Genomic DNA, 23,161 nt, shown 5'->3' on the forward strand with positions numbered 1-23,161 from the left:
CTAGCAATGCACCCCAAGTCCAGAGTCCTGGAGCCAGGCCTGAGCTCTATCAATGCACTCCAGGTCCAGAGTCCTGGAGCCAGGCCTGAGCTCTATCAATGCACCCCAGGTCCAGAGTCAGGCCTGAGCTCTATCAATGCTCCCCAGGTCCAGAGTCAGGCCTGAGCTCTATCAATGCTCCCCAGGTCCAGAGTCCTGCAGACGGGCCTGAGCTCTATCAATGCACCCCAGGTCCAGAGTCCTGGAGCCAGGCCTGAGCTCTATCAATGCACCCCAGGTCCAGAGTCAGGCCTGAGCTCTATCAATGCACCCCAGGTCCAGAGTCCTGGAGTCAGGCCTAAGCTCTATCAATGCACCCCAGGTCCAGAGTCCTGGGGCCAGGCCTGAGCTCTATCAATGTACCCCAGGTCCAAAGTCCTGGAGCGAGGCCTGAGCTCTCTCAATGCACCTCAGGTCCAGAGTCCCACAGCCAGGCCTGGGCTCTATCAATGCACCCCAGGTCCAGAGTCCTGGAGCCAGGCCTGAGCTCTATCAATGCACCCCAGGTCCAGAGTCCTGGAGCCAGGCCCGAGCTCTATCAATGCACCCCAGGTCCAGAGTCCTGGAGCCAGGCCTGAGCTCTAGCAATGCACCCCAGGTCCAGAGTCCTAGAGCCAGACCTGAGCTCTATCAATGCACCCCAGGTCCAGAGTCCCACAGCCAGGCCTGGGCTCTATCAATGCACCCCAGGTCCAGATTCCTGGAGCCAGGCCTGAGCTCTATCAATGCACCCCAGGTCCAGAGTCCCTCAGCCAGGCCTGAGCTCTATCAATGCACCCCAGGTCCAGAGTCCTGCAGCCGGGCCTGAGCTCTATCAATGCACCCCAGGTCCAGAGTCCTGGAGCCGGGCCTGAGCTCTATCAATGCACCCCAGGTCCAGAGTCCTGGAGCCGAGCCTGAGCTCTATCAATGCATCCCAGGTCCAGAGTCCTGGAGCCAGGCCTGGGCTCTATCAATGCACCCCAGGTCCAGAGTCCTGGAGCCAGGCCTGGGCTCTATCAATGCATCCCAGGTCCAGAGTCCTGGAGCCAGGCCTGGGCTTTATCAATGCACCCCAGGTCCAGAGTCCTGGAGCCAGGCCTGGGCTCTATCAATGCACCCCAGGTCCAGAGGCCTGAGCGAGGCCTGAGCTCTATCAATGCACCCCAGGTCCAGAGTCCTGAGCCATGCCTGAGCTCTATCAATGCACCCCAGGTCCAGAGTCCTGAGCCAGGCCTGAGCTCTATCAATGCACCCCAGGTCCAGAGTCCTAGAGCCAGGCCTGAGCTCGATCAATGCACCCAGGTCCAGAGTCCTGGAGCCAGGCCTGAGCTCTAGCAATGCACCCCAGGTCCAGAGTCCTGGAGCCGGGCCTGAGCTCTAGCAATGCACCCCAGGTCCAGAGTCCCACAGTCAGGCCTGAGCTCTATCAATGCACCCCAGGTCCAGAGTCCTGCAGCCAGGCCTGAGCTCTATAAATGCACCCCAGGTCCAGAGTCCTGGAGCCAGGCCTGAGCTCTCTCAATGCACCCCAGGTCCAGAGTCCTGGAGCCAGGCCTGAGCTCTATCAATGCACTCCAGGTCCAGAGTCCTGGAGCCCGGGCCTGAGCTCTAGCAATGCACCCCAGGTCCAGAGTCCTGGAGCCTGGCCTGAGCTCTATCAATGCACCCCAGGCCCGGAGTCCCTCAGCCAGGCCTGAGCTCCATCAATGCACCCCAGGTCCAGAGTCCTGGAGCTGGGCCTGAGCTCTAGCAATACACCCCAGGTCCAGAGTCCTGGATCCAGGCCTGAGCTCTATCAATGCACCCCAGGTCCAGAGTCCAGGAGCGAGGCCTGAGCTCTATTAATGCACCCCAGGCCCAGAGTCCTGGAGCCAGGCCTGAGCTCTCTCAATGCACCCCAGGTCCAGAGTCCTGCAGACGGGCCTGAGCTCTATCAATGCACCCCAGGTCCAGAGTCCTGCAGACTGGCCTGAGCTCTATCAATGCACCCCAGGTCCAGAGTCCTGCAGACGGGCCTGAGCTCTATCAATGCACCCCAGGTCCAGAGTCTTGGAGCCAGGCCTGAGCTCTATCAATGCACCCCAGGTCCAGAGTCAGGCCTGAGCTCTATCAATGCTCCCCAGGTCCAGAGTCCTGCAGACGGGCCTGAGCTCTATCAATGCACCCCAGGTCCAGAGTCCTGGAGCCAGGCCTGAGCTCTATCAATGCACCCCAGGTCCAGAGTCAGGCCTGAGCTCTATCAATGCACCCCAGGTCCAGAGTCCTGGAGTCAGGCCTAAGCTCTATCAATGCACCCCAGGTCCAGAGTCCTGGGGCCAGGCCTGAGCTCTATCAATGTACCCCAGGTCTAAAGTCCTGGAGCGAGGCCTGAGCTCTCTCAATGCACCTCAGGTCCAGAGTCCCACAGCCAGGCCTGGGCTCTATCAATGCACCCCAGGTCCAGAGTCCAGGAGCGAGGCCTGAGCTCTATTAATGCACCCCAGGCCCAGAGTCCTGGAGCCAGGCCTGAGCTCTCTCAATGCACCCCAGGTCCAGAGTCCTGCAGACGGGCCTGAGCTCTATCAATGCACCCCAGGTCCAGAGTCCTGGAGCCAGGCCTGAGCTCTATCAATGCACCCCAGGTCCAGAGTCCTGCAGACGGGCCTGAGCTCTATCAATGCACCCCAGGTCCAGAGTCCTGGAGCCAGGCCTGAGCTCTATCAATGCACCCCAGGTCCAGAGTCAGGCCTGAGCTCTATCAATGCTCCCCAGGTCCAGAGTCCTGCAGACGGGCCTGAGCTCTATCAATGCACCCCAGGTCCAGAGTCCTGGAGCCAGGCCTGAGCTCTATCAATGCACCCCAGGTCCAGAGTCAGGCCTGAGCTCTATCAATGCACCCCAGGTCCAGAGTCCTGGAGTCAGGCCTAAGCTCTATCAATGCACCCCAGGTCCAGAGTCCTGGGGCCAGGCCTGAGCTCTATCAATGTACCCCAGGTCCAAAGTCCTGGAGCGAGGCCTGAGCTCTCTCAATGCACCTCAGGTCCAGAGTCCCACAGCCAGGCCTGGGCTCTATCAATGCACCCCAGGTCCAGAGTCCTGGAGCCAGGCCTGAGCTCTATCAATGCACCCCAGGTCCAGAGTCCTGGAGCCAGGCCCGAGCTCTATCAATGCACCCCAGGTCCAGAGTCCTGGAGCCAGGCCTGAGCTCTAGCAATGCACCCCAGGTCCAGAGTCCTAGAGCCAGACCTGAGCTCTAGCAATACACCCCAGGTCCAGAGTCCTGGAGCCAGGCCTGAGCTCTAGCAATGCACCCCAGGTCCAGAGTCCTAGAGCCAGGCCTGAGCTCTCTCAATGCACCCCAGGTCCAGAGTCCTAGAGCCAGGCCTGAGCTCTCTCAATGCACCCCAGGTCCAGAGTCCTGGAGCCAGGCCTGAGCTCTATCAATGCACCCCAGGTCCAGAGTCCTGGAGCCAGGCCTGAGCTCTAGCAATACACCCCAGGTCCAGAGTCCTGGAGCCAGGCCTGAGCTCTAGCAATACACCCCAGGTCCAGAGTCCTGGAGCCAGGCCTGAGCTCTATCAATGCACCCCAGGTCCAGAGTCCTAGAGCCAGGCCTGAGCTCTCTCAATGCACCCCAGGTCCAGAGTCCTGGAGCCAGGCCTGAGCTCTCTCAATGCCCCCTGGGTCCAGAGTCCTGAGCCCGGCCTGAGCTCTATCAATGCACCCCAGGTCCATAGTCCTGGAGCCAGGCCTGAGCTCTCTCAATGCCCCCTGGGTCCAGAGTCCTGAGCCCGGCCTGAGCTCTATCAATGCACCCCAGGTCCATAGTCCTGGAGCCAGGCCTGAGCTCTATCAACGCACCCCAGGTCCAGAGTCCTGCAGCCAGGCCTGAGCTCTATCAATGCACCCCAGGTCCTGAGCCCTGCAGCCAGGCTTGGGCTCTATCAATGCACCCCAGGTCCAGAGTCCTGGAGCCAGGCCTGAGCTCTATCAATGCACCTCAGGTCCAGAGTCCTGGAGCCAGGCCTGAGCTCTATCAATGCACCCCAGGTCCAGAGTCCTGCAGCAAGGCCTGAGCTCTATCAATGCACCCCAGGTCCAGAGTCCTGGAGCCAGGCCTGAGCTCTAGCAATGCACCCCTGTTCCAGAGTCCTGGAGCCGGGCCTGAGATCTACCAATGCACCCCAGGTCCAGAGTCCTGGAGCCGGGCCTGAGCTCTAGCAATGCACCCCAGGTCCAGAGTCCTGGAGCCAGGCCTGAGCTCTATCAATGCACCCCAGGTCCAGAGTCCTGCAGCCAGGCCTGAGCTCTATAAATGCACCCCAGGTCCAGAGTCCTGGAGCCAGGCCTGAGCTCTCTCAATGCACCCCAGGTCCAGAGTCCTGGAGCCAGGCCTGAGCTCTATCAATGCACTCCAGGTCCAGAGTCCTGGAGCCCGGGCCTGAGCTCTAGCAATGCACCCCAGGTCCAGAGTCCTGGAGCCTGGCCTGAGCTCTATCAATGCACCCCAGGCCCGGAGTCCCTCAGCCAGGCCTGAGCTCCATCAATGCACCCCAGGTCCAGAGTCCTGGAGCTGGGCCTGAGCTCTAGCAATACACCCCAGGTCCAGAGTCCTGGATCCAGGCCTGAGCTCTATCAATGCACCCCAGGTCCAGAGTCCAGGAGCGAGGCCTGAGCTCTATTAATGCACCCCAGGCCCAGAGTCCTGGAGCCAGGCCTGAGCTCTCTCAATGCACCCCAGGTCCAGAGTCCTGCAGACGGGCCTGAGCTCTATCAATGCACCCCAGGTCCAGAGTCCTGCAGACTGGCCTGAGCTCTATCAATGCACCCCAGGTCCAGAGTCCTGCAGACGGGCCTGAGCTCTATCAATGCACCCCAGGTCCAGAGTCCTGGAGCCAGGCCTGAGCTCTATCAATGCACCCCAGGTCCAGAGTCAGGCCTGAGCTCTATCAATGCTCCCCAGGTCCAGAGTCCTGCAGACGGGCCTGAGCTCTATCAATGCACCCCAGGTCCAGAGTCCTGGAGCCAGGCCTGAGCTCTATCAATGCACCCCAGGTCCAGAGTCAGGCCTGAGCTCTATCAATGCACCCCAGGTCCAGAGTCCTGGAGTCAGGCCTAAGCTCTATCAATGCACCCCAGGTCCAGAGTCCTGGGGCCAGGCCTGAGCTCTATCAATGTACCCCAGGTCCAAAGTCCTGGAGCGAGGCCTGAGCTCTCTCAATGCACCTCAGGTCCAGAGTCCCACAGCCAGGCCTGGGCTCTATCAATGCACCCCAGGTCCAGAGTCCTGGAGCCAGGCCTGAGCTCTATCAATGCACCCCAGGTCCAGAGTCCTGGAGCCAGGCCCGAGCTCTATCAATGCACCCCAGGTCCAGAGTCCTGGAGCCAGGCCTGAGCTCTAGCAATGCACCCCAGGTCCAGAGTCCTAGAGCCAGACCTGAGCTCTATCAATGCACCCCAGGTCCAGAGTCCCACAGCCAGGCCTGGGCTCTATCAATGCACCCCAGGTCCAGAGTCCTGGAGCCAGGCCTGAGCTCTATCAATGCACCCCAGGTCCAGAGTCCCTCAGCCAGGCCTGAGCTCTATCAATGCACCCCAGGTCCAGAGTCCTGCAGCCGGGCCTGAGCTCTATCAATGCACCCCAGGTCCAGAGTCCTGGAGCCGGGCCTGAGCTCTATCAATGCACCCCAGGTCCAGAGTCCTGGAGCCGAGCCTGAGCTCTATCAATGCATCCCAGGTCCAGAGTCCTGGAGCCAGGCCTGGGCTCTATCAATGCACCCCAGGTCCAGAATCCTGGAGCCAGGCCTGGGCTCTATCAATGCATCCCAGGTCCAGAGTCCTGGAGCCAGGCCTGGGCTCTATCAATGCACCCCAGGTCCAGAGTCCTGGAGCCAGGCCTGGGCTCTATCAATGCACCCCAGGTCCAGAGGCCTGAGCGAGGCCTGAGCTCTATCAATGCACCCCAGGTCCAGAGTCCTGAGCCATGCCTGAGCTCTATCAATGCACCCCAGGTCCAGAGTCCTGAGCCAGGCCTGAGCTCTATCAATGCACCCCAGGTCCAGAGTCCTAGAGCCAGGCCTGAGCTCGATCAATGCACCCAGGTCCAGAGTCCTGGAGCCAGGCCTGAGCTCTAGCAATGCACCCCAGGTCCAGAGTCCTGGAGCCGGGCCTGAGCTCTAGCAATGCACCCCAGGTCCAGAGTCCCACAGTCAGGCCTGAGCTCTATCAATGCACCCCAGGTCCAGAGTCCTGCAGCCAGGTCTGAGCTCTATCAATGCACCCCAGGTCCAGAGTCCTGGAGCCGGGCCTGAGCTCTAGCAATGCACCCCAGGTCCAGAGTACTGGAGCCTGGCCTGAGCTCTAGCAATGCACCCCAGGTCCAGAGTCCTGGAGCCAGGCCTGGGCTCTATCAATGCACCCCAGGTCCAGAGTCCCGGAGCCGGCCTGAGCTCTATCAATGCACCCCAGGTCCAGAGTCCTAGAGCCAGACCTGAGCTCTAGCAATGCACCCCAGGCCCAGAGTCCTGGAGCCAGGCCTGAGCTCGATCAATGCACCCCAGGTCCAGAGTCCTGAGCCATGCCTGAGCTCTATCAATGCACCCCAGGTCCAGAGTCCTGGAGCCAGGCCTGAGCTCTATCAATGCACCCCAGGTCCAGAGTCCTGGATCCAGGCCTGAGCTTTATCAATGCACCCCAGGTCCAGAGTCCTGGAGCCAGGCCTGAGCTCTATCAATGCACCCCAGGTTCAGAGCCCCACAGCCAGGCCTGAGCTCTATCAATGCACCCCAGGCCCAGAGTCCTGGAGCCAGGCCGGAGCTCTAGCAATGCACCCCAGGTCCAGAGTCCCGCAGCCAGGCCTGAGCTGTATCAATGCACCCCAGGTCCAGAGTCCTGCAGCCGGGCCTGAGCTCTATCAATGCACCCCAGGTCCAGAGTCCTGGAGCCAGGCCTGAGCTCTATCAATGCACCCCAGGTCCAGAGTCCTGGAGCAAGGCCTGAGCTCTATCAATGCACCCCAGGTCCAGAGTCCTGGAGCCAGGCCTGAGCTCTATCAATGCACCCGAGGTCCAGAGTCCTGCAGCCGGGCCTGAGCTCTATCAATGCACCCCAGGTCCAGAGTCCTGGAGCCAGGCCCGAGCTCTATCAATGCACCCCAGGTCCAGAGTCCTAGAGCCAGACCTGAGCTCTAGCAATGCACCCCAGGTCCAGAGTCCTGGAGCCAGGCCTGAGCTCTAGCAATGCACCCCAGGTCCAGAGTCCCACAGTCAGGCCTGAGCTCTATCAATGCACCCCAGGTCCAGAGTCCCGGAGCCAGGTCTGAGCTCTATCAATGCACCCCAGGTCCAGAGTCCTGGAGCCGGGCCTGAGCTCTATCAATGTACCCCAGGTCCAGAGTCCTGGAGCCAGGCTTGAGCTCTATCAATGTACCCCAGGTCCAGAGTCCCGGAGCCGGCCTGAGCTCTATCAATGCGCCCCAGGTCCAGAGTCCTGGAGCCAGGCCTGAGCTCTATCAATGCACTCCAGGTCCAGAGTCCTGGAGCCAGGCTTGAGCTCTATCAATGTACCCCAGGTCCAGAGTCCCGGAGCCGGCCTGAGCTCTATCAATGCACCCCAGGTCCAGAGTCCTAGAGCCAGACCTGAGCTCTATCAATGCACCCCAGGTCCAGAGTCCTAGAGCCAGACCTGAGCTCTAGCAATGCACCCCAGGCCCAGAGTCCTGGAGCCAGGCCTGAGCTCTATCAATGCACCCCAGGTCCAGAGTCCCACAGTCAGGCCTGAGCTCTATCAATGCACCCCAGGTCCAGAGTCCTGCAGCCAGGTCTGAGCTCTATCAATGCACCCCAGGTCCAGAGTCCTGGAGCCAGGCCTGAGCTCTAGCAATGCACCCCAAGTCCAGAGTCCTGGAGCCAGGCCTGAGCTCTATCAATGCACTCCAGGTCCAGAGTCCTGGAGCCAGGCCTGAGCTCTATCAATGCACCCCAGGACCAGAGTCCAGGAGCCAGGCCTGAGCTCTATCAATGCACCCCAGGTCCAGAGTCCTGGAGCCAGGCCTGGGTTCTATCAATGCACCCCAGGTCCAGAGTCCTGGAGCCAGGCCTGAGCTCTAGCAATGCACCCCAGGTCCAGAGTCAGGCCTGAGCTCTATCAATGCTCCCCAGGTCCAGAGTCCTGCAGACGGGCCTGAGCTCTATCAATGCACCCCAGGTCCAGAGTTCTGGAGCCAGGCCTGAGCTCTATCAATGCACCCCAGGTCCAGAGTCAGGCCTGAGCTCTATCAATGCACCCCAGGTCCAGAGTCCTGGAGTCAGGCCTAAGCTCTATCAATGCACCCCAGGTCCAGAGTCCTGGGGCCAGGCCTGAGCTCTATCAATGTACCCCAGGTCCAAAGTCCTGGAGCGAGGCCTGAGCTCTCTCAATGCACCTCAGGTCCAGAGTCCCACAGCCAGGCCTGGGCTCTATCAATACACCCCAGGTCCAGAGTCCTGGAGCCAGGCCTGAGCTCTATCAATGCACCCCAGGTCCAGAGTCCTGGAGCCAGGCCCGAGCTCTATCAATGCACCCCAGGTCCAGAGTCCTGGAGCCAGGCCTGAGCTCTAGCAATGCACCCCAGGTCCAGAGTCCTATAGCCAGACCTGAGCTCTATCAATGCACCCCAGGTCCAGAGTCCCACAGCCAGGCCTGGGCTCTATCAATGCACCCCAGGTCCAGATTCCTGGAGCCAGGCCTGAGCTCTATCAATGCACCCCAGGTCCAGAGTCCCTCAGCCAGGCCTGAGCTCTATCAATGCACCCCAGGTCCAGAGTCCTGCAGCCGGGCCTGAGCTCTATCAATGCACCCCAGGTCCAGAGTCCTGGAGCCGGGCCTGAGCTCTATCAATGCACCCCAGGTCCAGAGTCCTGGAGCCGAGCCTGAGCTCTATCAATGCATCCCAGGTCCAGAGTCCTGGAGCCAGGCCTGGGCTCTATCAATGCACCCCAGGTCCAGAGTCCTGGAGCCAGGCCTGGGCTCTATCAATGCATCCCAGGTCCAGAGTCCTGGAGCCAGGCCTGGGCTCTATCAACGCACCCCAGGTCCAGAGTCCTGGAGCCAGGCCTGGGCTCTATCAATGCACCCCAGGTCCAGAGTCCTGGAGCCTGGCCTGAGCTCTATCAATGCACCCCAGGCCCGGAGTCCCTCAGCCAGGCCTGAGCTCCATCAATGCACCCCAGGTCCAGAGTCCTGGAGCTGGGCCTGAGCTCTAGCAATACACCCCAGGTCCAGAGTCCTGGATCCAGGCCTGAGCTCTATCAATGCACCCCAGGTCCAGAGTCCAGGAGCGAGGCCTGAGCTCTATTAATGCACCACAGGCCCAGAGTCCTGGAGCCAGGCCTGAGCTCTCTCAATGCACCCCAGGTCCAGAGTCCTGCAGACGGGCCTGAGCTCTATCACTGCACCCCAGGTCCAGAGTCCTGCAGACTGGCCTGAGCTCTATCAATGCACCCCAGGTCCAGAGTCCTGCAGACGGGCCTGAGCTCTATCAATGCACCCCAGGTCCAGAGTCCTGGAGCCAGGCCTGAGCTCTATCAATGCACCCCAGGTCCAGAGTCAGGCCTGAGCTCTATCAATGCTCCCCAGGTCCAGAGTCCTGCAGACGGGCCTGAGCTCTATCAATGCACCCCAGGTCCAGAGTCCTGGAGCCAGGCCTGAGCTCTATCAATGCACCCCAGGTCCAGAGTCAGGCCTGAGCTCTATCAATGCACCCCTGGTCCAGAGTCCTGGAGTCAGGCCTAAGCTCTATCAATGCACCCCAGGTCCAGAGTCCTGGGGCCAGGCCTGAGCTCTATCAATGTACCCCAGGTCCAAAGTCCTGGAGCGAGGCCTGAGCTCTCTCAATGCACCTCAGGTCCAGAGTCCCACAGCCAGGCCTGGGCTCTATCAATGCACCCCAGGTCCAGAGTCCAGGAGCGAGGCCTGAGCTCTATTAATGCACCCCAGGCCCAGAGTCCTGGAGCCAGGCCTGAGCTCTCTCAATGCACCCTAGGTCCAGAGTCCTGCAGACGGGCCTGAGCTCTATCAATGCACCCCAGGTCCAGAGTCCTGCAGACTGGCCTGAGCTCTATCAATGCACCCCAGGTCCAGAGTCCTGCAGACGGGCCTGAGCTCTATCAATGCACCCCAGGTCCAGAGTCCTGGAGCCAGGCCTGAGCTCTATCAATGCACCCCAGGTCCAGAGTCAGGCCTGAGCTCTATCAATGCTCCCCAGGTCCAGAGTCCTGCAGACGGGCCTGAGCTCTATCAATGCACCCCAGGTCCAGAGTCCTGGAGCCAGGCCTGAGCTCTATCAATGCACCCCAGGTCCAGAGTCAGGCCTGAGCTCTATCAATGCACCCCAGGTCCAGAGTCCTGGAGTCAGGCCTAAGCTCTATCAATGCACCCCAGGTCCAGAGTCCTGGGGCCAGGCCTGAGCTCTATCAATGTACCCCAGGTCCAAAGTCCTGGAGCGAGGCCTGAGCTCTCTCAATGCACCTCAGGTCCAGAGTCCCACAGCCAGGCCTGGGCTCTATCAATGCACCCCAGGTCCAGAGTCCTGGAGCCAGGCCTGAGCTCTATCAATGCACCCCAGGTCCAGAGTCCTGGAGCCAGGCCCGAGCTCTATCAATGCACCCCAGGTCCAGAGTCCTGGAGCCAGGCCTGAGCTCTAGCAATGCACCCCAGGTCCAGAGTCCTAGAGCCAGACCTGAGCTCTATCAATGCACCCCAGGTCCAGAGTCCCACAGCCAGGCCTGGGCTCTATCAATGCACCCCAGGTCCAGAGTCCTGGAGCCAGGCCTGAGCTCTATCAATGCACCCCAGGTCCAGAGTCCCTCAGCCAGGCCTGAGCTCTATCAATGCACCCCAGGTCCAGAGTCCTGCAGCCGGGCCTGAGCTCTATCAATGCACCCCAGGTCCAGAGTCCTGGAGCCGGGCCTGAGCTCTATCAATGCACCCCAGGTCCAGAGTCCTGGAGCCGAGCCTGAGCTCTATCAATGCATCCCAGGTCCAGAGTCCTGGAGCCAGGCCTGGGCTCTATCAATGCACCCCAGGTCCAGAGTCCTGGAGCCAGGCCTGGGCTCTATCAATGCATCCCAGGTCCAGAGTCCTGGAGCCAGGCCTGGGCTCTATCAATGCACCCCAGGTCCAGAGTCCTGGAGCCAGGCCTGGGCTCTATCAATGCACCCCAGGTCCAGAGGCCTGAGCGAGGCCTGAGCTCTATCAATGCACCCCAGGTCCAGAGTCCTAGAGCCAGACCTGAGCTCTATCAATGCACCCCAGGTCCAGAGTCCCACAGCCAGGCCTGGGCTCTATCAATGCACCCCAGGTCCAGAGTCCTGGAGCCAGGCCTGAGCTCTATCAATGCACCCCAGGTCCAGAGTCCCTCAGCCAGGCCTGAGCTCTATCAATGCACCCCAGGTCCAGAGTCCTGCAGCCGGGCCTGAGCTCTATCAATGCACCCCAGGTCCAGAGTCCTGAGCCATTCCTGAGCTCTATCAATGCACCCCAGGTCCAGAGTCCTGAGCCAGGCATGAGCTCTATCAATGCACCCCAGGTCCAGAGTCCTAGAGCCAGGCCTGAGCTCCATCAATGCACCCAGGTCCAGAGTCCTGGAGCCAGGCCTGAGCTCTAGCAATGCACCCCAGGTCCAGAGTCCTGGAGCCGGGCCTGAGCTCTAGCAATGCACCCCAGGTCCAGAGTCCCACAGTCAGGCCTGAGCTCTATCAATGCACCCCAGGTCCAGAGTCCTGCAGCCAGGTCTGAGCTCTATCAATGCACCCCAGGTCCAGAGTCCTGGAGCCGGGCCTGAGCTCTAGCAATGCACCCCAGGTCCAGAGTACTGGAGCCTGGCCTGAGCTCTAGCAATGCACCCCAGGTCCAGAGTCCTGGAGCCAGGCCTGGGCTCTATCAATGCACCCCAGGTCCAGAGTCCCGGAGCCGGCCTGAGCTCTATCAATGCACCCCAGGTCCAGAGTCCTAGAGCCAGACCTGAGCTCTAGCAATGCACCCCAGGCCCAGAGTCCTGGAGCCAGGCCTGAGCTCGATCAATGCACCCCAGGTCCAGAGTCCTGAGCCATGCCTGAGCTCTATCAATGCACCCCAGGTCCAGAGTCCTGGAGCCAGGCCTGAGCTTTATCAATGCACCCCAGGTCCAGAGTCCTGGAGCCAGGCCTGAGCTCTATCAATGCACCCCAGGTTCAGAGCCCCACAGCCAGGCCTGAGCTCTATTAATGCACCCCAGGCCCAGAGTCCTGGAGCCAGGCCGGAGCTCTAGCAATGCACCCCAGGTCCAGAGTCCCGCAGCCAGGCCTGAGCTGTATCAATGCACCCCAGGTCCAGAGTCCTGCAGCCGGGCCTGAGCTCTATCAATGCACCCCAGGTCCAGAGTCCTGGAGCCAGGCCTGAGCTCTATCAATGCACCCCAGGTCCAGAGTCCTAGAGCCAGGCCTGAGCTCTATCAATGCACCCCAGGTCCAGAGTCCTGGAGCAAGGCCTGAGCTCTATCAATGCACCCCAGGTCCAGAGTCCTGGAGCCAGGCCTGAGCTCTATCAATGCACCCGAGGTCCAGAGTCCTGCAGCCGGGCCTGAGCTCTATCAATGCACCCCAGGTCCAGAGTCCTGGAGCCAGGCCCGAGCTCTATCAATGCACCCCAGGTCCAGAGTCCTAGAGCCAGACCTGAGCTCTAGCAATGCACCCCAGGTCCAGAGTCCTGGAGCCAGGCCTGAGCTCGAGCAATGCACCCCAGGTCCAGAGTCCCACAGTCAGGCCTGAGCTCTATCAATGCACCCCTGGTCCAGAGTCCCGGAGCCAGGTCTGAGCTCTATCAATGCACCCCAGGTCCAGAGTCCTGGAGCCGGGCCTGAGCTCTATCAATGTACCCCAGGTCCAGAGTCCTGGAGCCAGGCTTGAGCTCTATCAATGTACCCCAGGTCCAGAGTCCCGGAGCCGGCCTGAGCTCTATCAATGCGCCCCAGGTCCAGAGTCCTGGAGCCAGGCCTGAGCTCAATCAATGCACTCCAGGTCCAGAGTCCTGGAGCCAGGCTTGAGCTCTATCAATGTACCCCAGGTCCAGAGTCCCGGAGCCGGCCTGAGCTCTATCAATGCACCCCAGGTCCAGAGTCCTAGAGCCAGACCTGAGCTCTATCAATGCACCCCAGGTCCAGAGTCCTGAGCCAGGCCTGAGCTCTATCAATGCACCCCAGGTCCAGAGTCCTAGAGCCAGACCTGAGCTCTAGCAATGCACCCCAGGCCCAGAGTCCTGAAGCCAGGCCTGAGCTCTAGCAATGCACCCCAGGTCCAGAGTCCTGAAGCCAGGCCTGAGCTCTATCAATGCACCCCAGGTCCAGAGTCCTAGAGTCAGACCTGAGCTCTAGCAATGCACCCCAGGCCCAGAGTCCTGGAGCCAGGCCTGAGCTCTATCAATGCACCCCAGGTCCAGAGTCCCACAGTCAGGCCTGAGCTCTATCAATGCACCCCAGGTCCAGAGTCCTGCAGCCAGGTCTGAGCTCTATCAATGCACCCCAGGTCCAGAGTCCTGGAGCCAGCCCTGAGCTCTAGCAATGCACCCCAAGTCCAGAGTCCTGGAGCCAGGCCTGAGCTCTATCAATGCACTCCAGGTCCAGAGTCCTGGAGCCAGGCCTGAGCTCTATCAATGCACCCCAGGACCAGAGTCCAGGAGCCAGGCCTGAGCTCTATCAATGCACCCCAGGTCCAGAGTCCTGGAGCCAGGCCTGGGTTCTATCAATGCACCCCAGGTCCAGAGTCCTGGAGCCAGGCCTGAGCTCTAGCAATGCACCCCAGGTCCAGAGTCAGGCCTGAGCTCTATCAATGCTCCCCAGGTCCAGAGTCCTGCAGACGGGCCTGAGCTCTATCAATGCACCCCAGGTCCAGAGTCCTGGAGCCAGGCCTGAGCTCTATCAATGCACCCCAGGTCCAGAGTCAGGCCTGAGCTCTATCAATGCACCCCAGGTCCAGAGTCCTGGAGTCAGGCCTAAGCTCTATCAATGCACCCCAGGTCCAGAGTCCTGGGGCCAGGCCTGAGCTCTATCAATGTACCCCAGGTCCAAAGTCCTGGAGCGAGGCCTGAGCTCTCTCAATGCACCTCAGGTCCAGAGTCCCACAGCCAGGCCTGGGCTCTATCAATGCACCCCAGGTCCAGAGTCCTGGAGCCAGGCCTGAGCTCTATCAATGCACCCCAGGTCCAGAGTCCTGGAGCCAGGCCCGAGCTCTATCAATGCACCCCAGGTCCAGAGTCCTGGAGCCAGGCCTGAGCTCCAGCAATGCACCCCAGGTCAGGAGTCCCACAGCCAGGCCTGGGCTCTATCAATGCACCCCAGGTCCAGATTCCTGGAGCCAGGCCTGAGCTCTATCAATGCACCCCAGGTCCAGAGTCCCTCAGCCAGGCCTGAGCTCTATCAATGCACCCCAGGTCCAGATTCCTGGAGCCAGGCCTGAGCTCTATCAATGCACCCCAGGTCCAGAGTCCCTCAGCCAGGCCTGAGCTCTATCAATGCACCCCAGGTCCAGAGTCCTAGAGCCAGACCTGAGCTCTAGCAATGCACCCCAGGTCCAGAGTCCTAGAGCCAGACCTGAGCTCTATCAATGCACCCCAGGTCCAGAGTCCCACAGCCAGGCCTGGGCTCTATCAATGCACCCCAGGTCCAGAGTCCTGGAGCCAGGCCTGAGCTCTAGCAATGCACCCCAGGTCCAGAGTCCTAGAGCCAGACCTGAGCTCTATCAATGCACCCCAGGTCCAGAGTCCCACAGCCAGGCCTGGGCTCTATCAATGCACCCCAGGTCCAGATTCCTGGAGCCAGGCCTGAGCTCTATCAATGCACCCCAGGTCCAGAGTCCCTCAGCCAGGCCTGAGCTCTATCCATGCACCCCAGGTCCAGAGTCCTGCAGCCGGGCCTGAGCTCTATCAATGCACCCCAGGTCCAGAGTCCTGGAGCCGGGCCTGAGCTCTATCAATGCACCCCAGGTCCAGAGTCCTGGAGCCGAGCCTGAGCTCTATCAATGCATCCCAGGTCCAGAGTCCTGGAGCCAGGCCTGGGCTCTATCAATGCACCCCAGGTCCAGAGTCCTGGAGCCAGGCCTGGGCTCTATCAATGCATCCCAGGTCCAGAGTCCTGGAGCCAGGCCTGGGCTCTATCAATGCACCCCAGGTCCAGAGTCCTGGAGCCAGGCCTGGGCTCTATCAATGCACCCCAGGTCCAGAGGCCTGAGCGAGGCCTGAGCTCTATCAATGCACCCCAGGTCCAGAGTCCTGAGCCATGCCTGAGCTCTATCAATGCACCCCAGGTCCAGAGTCCTGAGCCAGGCCTGAGCTCTATCAATGCACCCCAGGTCCAGAGTCCTAGAGCCAGGCCTGAGCTCGATCAATGCACCCAGGTCCAGAGTCCTGGAGCCAGGCCTGAGCTCTAGCAATGCACCCCAGGTCCAGAGTCCTGGAGCCGGGCCTGAGCTCTAGCAATGCACCCCAGGTCCAGAGTCCCACAGTCAGGCCTGAGCTCTATCAATGCACCCCAGGTCCAGAGTCCTGCAGCCAGGTCTGAGCTCTATCAATGCACCCCAGGTCCAGAGTCCTGGAGCCGGGCCTGAGCTCTAGCAATGCACCCCAGGTCCAGAGTACTGGAGCCTGGCCTGAGCTCTAGCAATGCACCCCAGGTCCAGAGTCCTGGAGCCAGGCCTGGGCTCTATCAATGCACCCCAGGTCCAGAGTCCCGGAGCCGGCCTGAGCTCTATCAATGCACCCCAGGTCCGGAGTCCTAGAGCCAGACCTGAGCTCTAGCAATGCACCCCAGGCCCAGAGTCCTGGAGCCAGGCCTGAGCTCGATCAATGCACCCCAGGTCCAGAGTCCTGAGCCATGCCTGAGCTCTATCAATACACCCCAGGTCCAGAGTCCTGGAGCCAGGCCTGAGCTCTATCAATGCACCCCAGGTCCAGAGTCCTGGAGCCAGGCCTGAGCTTTATCAATGCACCCCAGGTCCAGAGTCCTGGAGCCAGGCCTGAGCTCTATCAATGCACCCCAGGTTCAGAGCCCCACAGCCAGGCCTGAGCTCTATCAATGCACCCCAGGCCCAGAGTCCTGGAGCCAGGCCGGAGCTCTAGCAATGCACCCCAGGTCCAGAGTCCCGCAGCCAGGCCTGAGCTGTATCAATGCACCCCAGGTCCAGAGTCCTGCAGCCGGGCCTGAGCTCTATCAATGCACCCCAGGTCCAGAGTCCTGGAGCCAGGCCTGAGCTCTATCAATGCACCCCAGGTCCAGAGTCCTAGAGCCAGGCCTGAGCTCTATCAATGCACCCCAGGTCCAGAGTCCTGGAGCAAGGCCTGAGCTCTATCAATGCACCCCAGGTCCAGAGTCCTGGAGCCAGGCCTGAGCTCTATCAATGCACCCGAGGTCCAGAGTCCTGCAGCCGGGCCTGAGCTCTATCAATCCACCCCAGGTCCAGAGTCCTGGAGCCAGGCCCGAGCTCTATCAATGCACCCCAGGTCCAGAGTCCTAGAGCCAGACCTGAGCTCTAGCAATGCACCCCAGGTCCAGAGTCCTCGAGCCAGGCCTGAGCTCTAGTAATGCACCCCAGGTCCAGAGTCCCACAGCCAGGCCTGAGCTCTATTAATGCACCCCAGGTCCAGAGTCCCGGAGCCAGGTCTGAGCTCTATCAATGCACCCCAGGTCCAGAGTCCTGGAGCCGGGCCTGAGCTCTATCAATGTACCCCAGGTCCAGAGTCCTGGAGCCAGGCTTGAGCTCTATCAATGTACCCCAGGTCCAGAGTCCCGGAGCCGGCCTGAGCTCTATCAATGCGCCCCAGGTCCAGAGTCCTGGAGCCAGGCCTGAGCTCTATCAATGCACTCCAGGTCCAGAATCCTGGAGCCAGGCTTGAGCTCTATCAATGTACCCCAGGTCCAGAGTCCCGGAGCCGGCCTGAGCTCTATCAATGCACCCCAGGTCCAGAGTCCTAGAGCCAGACCTGAGCTCTATCAATGCACCCCAGGTCCAGAGTCCTGAGCCAGGCCTGAGCTCTATCAATGCACCCCAGGTCCAGAGTCCTAGAGCCAGACCTGAGCTCTAGCAATGCACCCCAGGCCCAGAGTCCTGAAGCCAGGCCTGAGCTCTAGCAATGCACCCCAGGCCCAGAGTCCTGAAGCCAGGCCTGAGCTCTATCAATGCACCCCAGGTCCAGAGTCCTAGAGCCAGACCTGAGCTCTAGCAATGCACCCCAGGCCCAGAGTCCTGGAGCCAGGCCTGAGCTCTATCAATGCACCCCAGGTCCAGAGTCCCACAGTCAGGCCTGAGCTCTATCAATGCACCCCAGGTCCAGAGTCCTGCAGCCAGGTCTGAGCTCTATCAATGCACCCCAGGTCCAGAGTCCTGGAGCCAGGCCTGAGCTCTAGCAATGCACCCCAAGTCCAGAGTCCTGGAGCCAGGCCTGAGCTCTATCAATGCACTCCAGGTCCAGAGTCCTGGAGCCAGGCCTGAGCTCTATCAATGCACCCCAGGACCAGAGTCCAGGAGCCAGGCCTGAGCTCTATCAATGCACCCCAGGTCCAGAGTCCTGGAGCCAGGCCTGGGTTCTATCAATGCACCCCAGGTCCAGAGTCCTGGAGCCAGGCCTGAGCTCTAGAAATGCACCCCAGGTCCAGAGTCCCACAGTCAGGCCTGAGCTCTATCAATGCACCCCAGGTCCAGAGTCCTGCAGCCAGGTCTGAGCTCTATCAATGCACCCCTGGTCCAGAGTCCTGGAGCCGGGCCTGAGCTCTAGCAATGCACCCCAGGTCCAGAGTACTGGAGCCGGGCCTGTGCTCTATCATTGCACCCCAGGTCCAGAGTACTGGAGCCAGGCCTGAGCACTATCAATGCACCCCAGGTCCAGAGTCCTGGAGCCAGGCTTGAGCTCTATCAATGCACCCCAGGTCCAGAGTCCTGGAGCCAGGCCTGAGCTCTATCAATGCACCCCAAGTCCAGAGTCCTGGAGCCAGGCTTGAGCTCTATCAATGCACCCCAGGTCCAGAGTACTGGAGCCAGGCTTGAGCTCCTGCAATGCACCCCAGGTCCAGAGTCCTGGAGCCAGGCCTGAGCTCTAGCAATGCACCCTAGGTCCAGAGTCCTGAGCCCGGCCTGAGCTCTATCAATGCACGCCAGGTCCAGAGTCCTGGAGCCAGGCCTGAGCTCTATCAATGCACCCCAGGTCCAGAGTCCTAGAGCCAGGCCTGAGCTCTCTCAATGCACCCCAGGTCCAGAGTCCTGGAGCCAGGCCTGAGCTCTCTCAATGCACCCCGGGTCCAGAGTCCTGAGCCCAGCCTGAGCTCTATCAATGCACCCCAGGTCCAGAGCCAGGCCTGAGCTCTATCAATGCACCCCAGGTCCATAGTCCTGGAGCCAGGCCTGAGCTCTATCAATGCGCCCCAGGTTCAGAGTCCTGAGCCAGGCCTGAGCTCTATCAATGCACCCCAGGTCAAGAGTCCTGGAGCCAGGCCTGAACTCTAGCAATGCACCCCAGTGCCAAAGGCTTGCAGCTAGGCCTGAGCTCTATCAATGCACCCCAGGTCCATAGTCCTGGAGCCAGGCCTGAGCTCTATCAATGCACCCCAGGTCCATAGTCCTGGAGCCAGGCCTGAGCTCTATCAATGCACCCCAGGTCCAGAGTCCTGGAGCCAGGCCTGAACTCTAGCAATGCACCCCAAGTCCAGAGTCCTGGAGCCAGGCCTGAGCTCTAGCAATACACCCCAGGTCCAGAGTCCTGGAGCCAGGCCTGAGCTCTATCAATGCACCCCAGGTCCAGAGTCCTAGAGCCAGGCCTGAGCTCTCTCAATGCACCCCAGGTCCAGAGTCCTAGAGCCAGGCCTGAGCTCTCTCAATTCACCCCAGGTCCAGAGTCCTGGAGCCAGGCCTGAGCTCTATCAATGCACCCAGGTCCAGAGTCCTGGAGCCAGGCCTGATCTCTAGCAATACACCCCAGGTCCAGAGTCCTGGAGCCAGGCCTGAGCTCTAGCAATACACCCCAGGTCCAGAGTCCTGGAGCAAGGCCTGAGCTCTATCAATGCACCCCAGGTCCAGAGTCCTAGAGCCAGGCCTGAGCTCTCTCAATGCACCCCAGGTCCAGAGTCCTGGAGCCAGGCCTGAGCTCTCTCAATGCCCCCTGGGTCCAGAGTCCTGAGTCCGGCCTGAGCTCTATCAATGCACCCCAGGTCCATAGTCCTGGAGCCAGGCCTGAGATCTCTCAATGCCCCCTGTGTCCAGAGTCCTGAGCCCGGCCTGAGCTCTATCAATGCACCCCAGGTCCATAGTCCTGGAGCCAGGCCTGAGCTCTATCAATGCACCCCAGGTCCAGAGTCCTGCAGCCAGGCCTGAGCTCTATCAATGCACCCAAGGTCCTGAGCCCTGCAGCCAGGCTTGGGCTCTATCAATGCACCCCAGGTCCAGAGTCCTGGAGCCAGGCCTGAGCTCTATCAATGCACCTCAGGTCCAGAGTCCCGGAGCCAGGCCTGAGCTCTATCAATGCACCCCAGGTCCAGAGTCATGCAGCAAGGCCTGAGCTCTATCAATGCACCCCAGGTCCAGAGTCCTGGAGCCAGGCCTGAGCTCTAGCAATGCACCCCAGGTCCAGAGTCCTGGAGCCAGGCCTGAGCTCTCTCAATGCACCCCAGGTCCAGAGTCCTGGAGCCAGGCCTGAGCTCTAGCAATGCACCCCAGGTCCAGAGTCCTAGAGCCAGACCTGAGCTCTATCAATGCACCCCAGGTCCAGAGGCCTGGAGACAGGCCTGAGCTCTAGCAATGCACCCCAGGTCCAGAGTCCCACAGCCAGGCCTGGACTCTATCAATGCACCCCAGGTCCAGAGTCCTGGAGCCAGGCCTGAGCTCTATCAATGCACCCCAGGTCCAGAGTCCCTCAGCCAGGCCTGAGCTCTATCAATGCACCCCAAGTCCAGAGTCCTGCAGCCAGGCCTGAGCTCTATCAATGCACCCCAGGTCCAGAGTCCTGGAGCCGGGCCTGAGCTCTAGCAATGCACCCCAGTGCCAAAGGCTTGCAGCAAGGCTTGAGCTCTATCAATGCACCCCAGGTCCAGAGTCCTAGAGCCAGGCCTGAGCTCTATCAATGCACCCCAGGTCCAGAGTCCTGGAGCCAGGCCTGAACTCTAGCAATGCACCTCAGGTCCAGAGTCCTGGAGCCAGGCCTGAGCTCTAGTAATGCACCCCAGGTCCAGAGTCCTGCAGCCAGGCCTGAGCTCTATCAATGCACCCCAGTGCCAAAGGCTTGCAGCTAGGCCTGAGCTCTATCAATGCACTCCAGGTCCAGAGTCATGGAGCCAGGCCTGAGCTCTATCAATGCACCCCAGTGCCAAAGGCTTGCAGCTAGGCCTGAGCTCTATCAATGCACTCCAGGTCCAGAGTCATGGAGCCAGGCCTGAGCTCTATCAATGCACCCCAGGTCCAGAGTCCCGGAGCCAGGCCTGAGCTCTATCAATGCACCCCAGGTCCAGAGTCCTGCAGCCAGGCCTGAGCTCTATCAATGCACCCCAGGTGCTGAGTCCTGGAGCCAGGCCTGAGCTCTATCAATGCACCCCAGGTGCTGAGTCCTGGAGCCAGGCCTGAGCTCTATCAATGCACCCCAGGTCCAGAGTCCTGGAGCCAGGCCTGAGCTCTATCAATGCACCCCAGGTCCAGAGCCAGGCCTGGGCTCTATCAATGCACCCCAGGTCCAGAGTCCTGGAGCCAGGCCTGAGCTCTATCAATGCACCCCAGGTCCAGAGTCCTGGAGCCAGGCCTGAGCTCTATCAATGCACCCCAGGTCCAGAGTCCTGGGGCCAGGCCTGAGCTCTATCAATGTACCCCAGGTCCAGAGTCCTGGAGCCAGGCCTGAGCTCTATCAATGCACCCCAGGTCCAGTGTCCTGGAGCCAGGCCTGAGCTCTATCAATGCACCCCAGGTCCAGAGTCCCTCAGCCAGGCCTGAGCTCTATCAATGCACCCCAGGTCCAGAGTCCTGGAGCCAGGCCTGAGCTCTATCAATGCACCCCAGGTCCAGAGTCCTGGGGCCAGGCCTGAGCTCTATCAATGTACCCCAGGTCCAGAGTCCTGGAGCCAGGCCTGAGCTCTATCAATGCACCCCAGGTCCAGAGTCCTGGAGCCAGGCCTGAGCTCTATCAATGCACCCCAGGTCCAGAGTCCCACAGCCAGGCCTGGGCTCTATCAATGCACCCCAGGTCCAGAGTCCTGGAGCCAGGCCTGAGCTCTATCAATGCACCCCAGGTCCAGAGTCTCTCAGCCAGGCCTGAGCTCTATCAATGCACCCCAGGTCCGGAGTCCTGCAGCCGGGCCTGAGCTCTATCAATGCACCCCAGGTCCAGAATCCTGGAGCCGGGCCTGAGCTCTATCAATGCACCCCAGGTCCAGAGTCCTGGAGCCGAGCCTGAGCTATATCAATGCACCCCAGGTCCAGAGTCCTGGAGCCAGGCCTGAGCTCTATCAATGCACCCCAGGTCCAGAGTCCTGGGGCCAGGCCTGAGCTCTATCAATGCACCCCAGGTCCAGAGTCCTGGAGCCAGGCCTGAGCTCTAGTAATGCACCCCAGGTCCAGAGTCCTGGAGCAAAGACTGAGCACCAGCAATGCTCCTTAGTCCTTTGCTGCCTCACAGACTGGTCACCGGGCATCACACACTGGGCCATCAATGCACTGCAACCTGTTATTCCAGCTCTACCACTGCCCCTCAGGCCTGGCCTGCTCCGCTACACCCCTGTCCTAATCTAGGAAGAGTGTAACATCTAAGAACATGCGGCGGTGGGAAGCAGACAAAGGCTCTCTAACCCATCCCCAGACACACACACAGATACACAGACACACACACAAAGATACACACAGACATGCATAGACACACGAGGCTTAGCATGCAACACATGAGACCTTCCTAAGCGCCTAGAAACACAAGTCGTAAGAAGATTCTTGACTTACCAGCCAGGGTGCAGAGAAGCAAAATTGTCAACATTTTCCTCAATGGTTGTTTAGAGAAGAAGAGACGAGCAAGAGACAGAGAGCAGCGACTCCCCTGAGCGAAGGAGAAGAGAATGAAGATGCAAAAGCCAGAGGCCGGAGACAGTTCAGCACCTCGATGAGAAGCAGAGAGGAAGAGATGTGGTCAGGGCCAAGCCCCGCCATGTGATCTTAGGCTGTCTGCTCCACCCAGGAAGGGGTGACCGGTTCACACTAGATGTAGGCGGCTGGCCACGTCACTCTCAGGTGAACACAGGGAGGACAGCCTCTTAGAGTTTCCATCAGCTGGTGAGAGCAAGTATCTCTTCTGTGGCCCCCAAGGGGAAATTCCGTCTGACCGGGGACGGCTGGCCCAGGTGATAGCAGGAGGTCACACCCGGTGCGGGAACTCCTGGCCTGGGATGGAAGGCATCGCTCCCAAGAACCGTGAACATTACATCCCAATATTTCTGATAAAGACTCACACTGTTGACACTTTTACCCTTTTAGGGAGACTTCCCACTGTTAGAATGTTGACAATAACTCTGGGCACTGGAATTATGCGATTGTGCTTTGATTTTCAGACAATTGTAGATCATCTGCCACATAATTTTCAGATTTCTCTTCTCTTGTGCTAAAACATTGACATGTGTTGCCGCATAGTGGAAGGCACTTTGCAAAGGTTGAATGGTCACCTTTCTGTAGCTTATTGCTATATTTGGATGTTAAACTGGTACCAATGGGGTGCACCTAATTGCCCATTAAAAAGTTAAAAAATGACATAATGAAGTAATACTATCACAAAATGTACTGCACAATGCCACATAATTTGCCTTTACTTGCCGCAGACTTTACTCAAACCTGCTACATAAGTTGACCCTCCCGTTGCAGGATACTTCCAGTGGCCCTGGTGTGAGAAGTTGGCCTGGCATATGATGTCCACTATTCTAGTGGGCACCTTGCACCAGTCCAAATGACCCTTATTGATGATAGGTTAAAGACAACCTTTATTGAAAGCTATCCTAGTGGTAGCTGTGGAGAGCAGCCTTCAGGCTTAGTCTTGAAGGAATGTAAAGCAGCTTGTTTTACCAGTCTATAATCTCGCGAATAACCAAATAAAAGGAGAACCACACCAGGGATATATATAAAATATATGTCTTTAATCAAAACACATCCCT

General features: G+C 59.8%; 1 protein-coding gene across 1 annotated transcript in view; it reads right to left on the reverse strand.

Moving 5' to 3' along the window:
• LOC144752945 (pregnancy-specific glycoprotein 22-like) overlaps positions 1-22,145 on the reverse strand; it is a 230,167-nt gene extending 208,022 nt beyond the window's left edge. The window contains exon 1 of the mRNA XM_078640756.1: positions 21,966-22,145. Within this exon, the coding sequence (XP_078496882.1) occupies positions 21,966-21,999 (34 nt within the window). The 5' untranslated portion in view covers positions 22,000-22,145. The remainder of the gene's footprint in view (positions 1-21,965) is intronic.
• Between the last annotated feature and the right edge of the window lie 1,016 nt (positions 22,146-23,161).

This window comes from Lissotriton helveticus, chromosome 5_1 (assembly GCF_964261635.1).
Source record: "Lissotriton helveticus chromosome 5_1, aLisHel1.1, whole genome shotgun sequence".
NCBI classification, from domain to species: domain Eukaryota; kingdom Metazoa; phylum Chordata; class Amphibia; order Caudata; family Salamandridae; genus Lissotriton; species Lissotriton helveticus.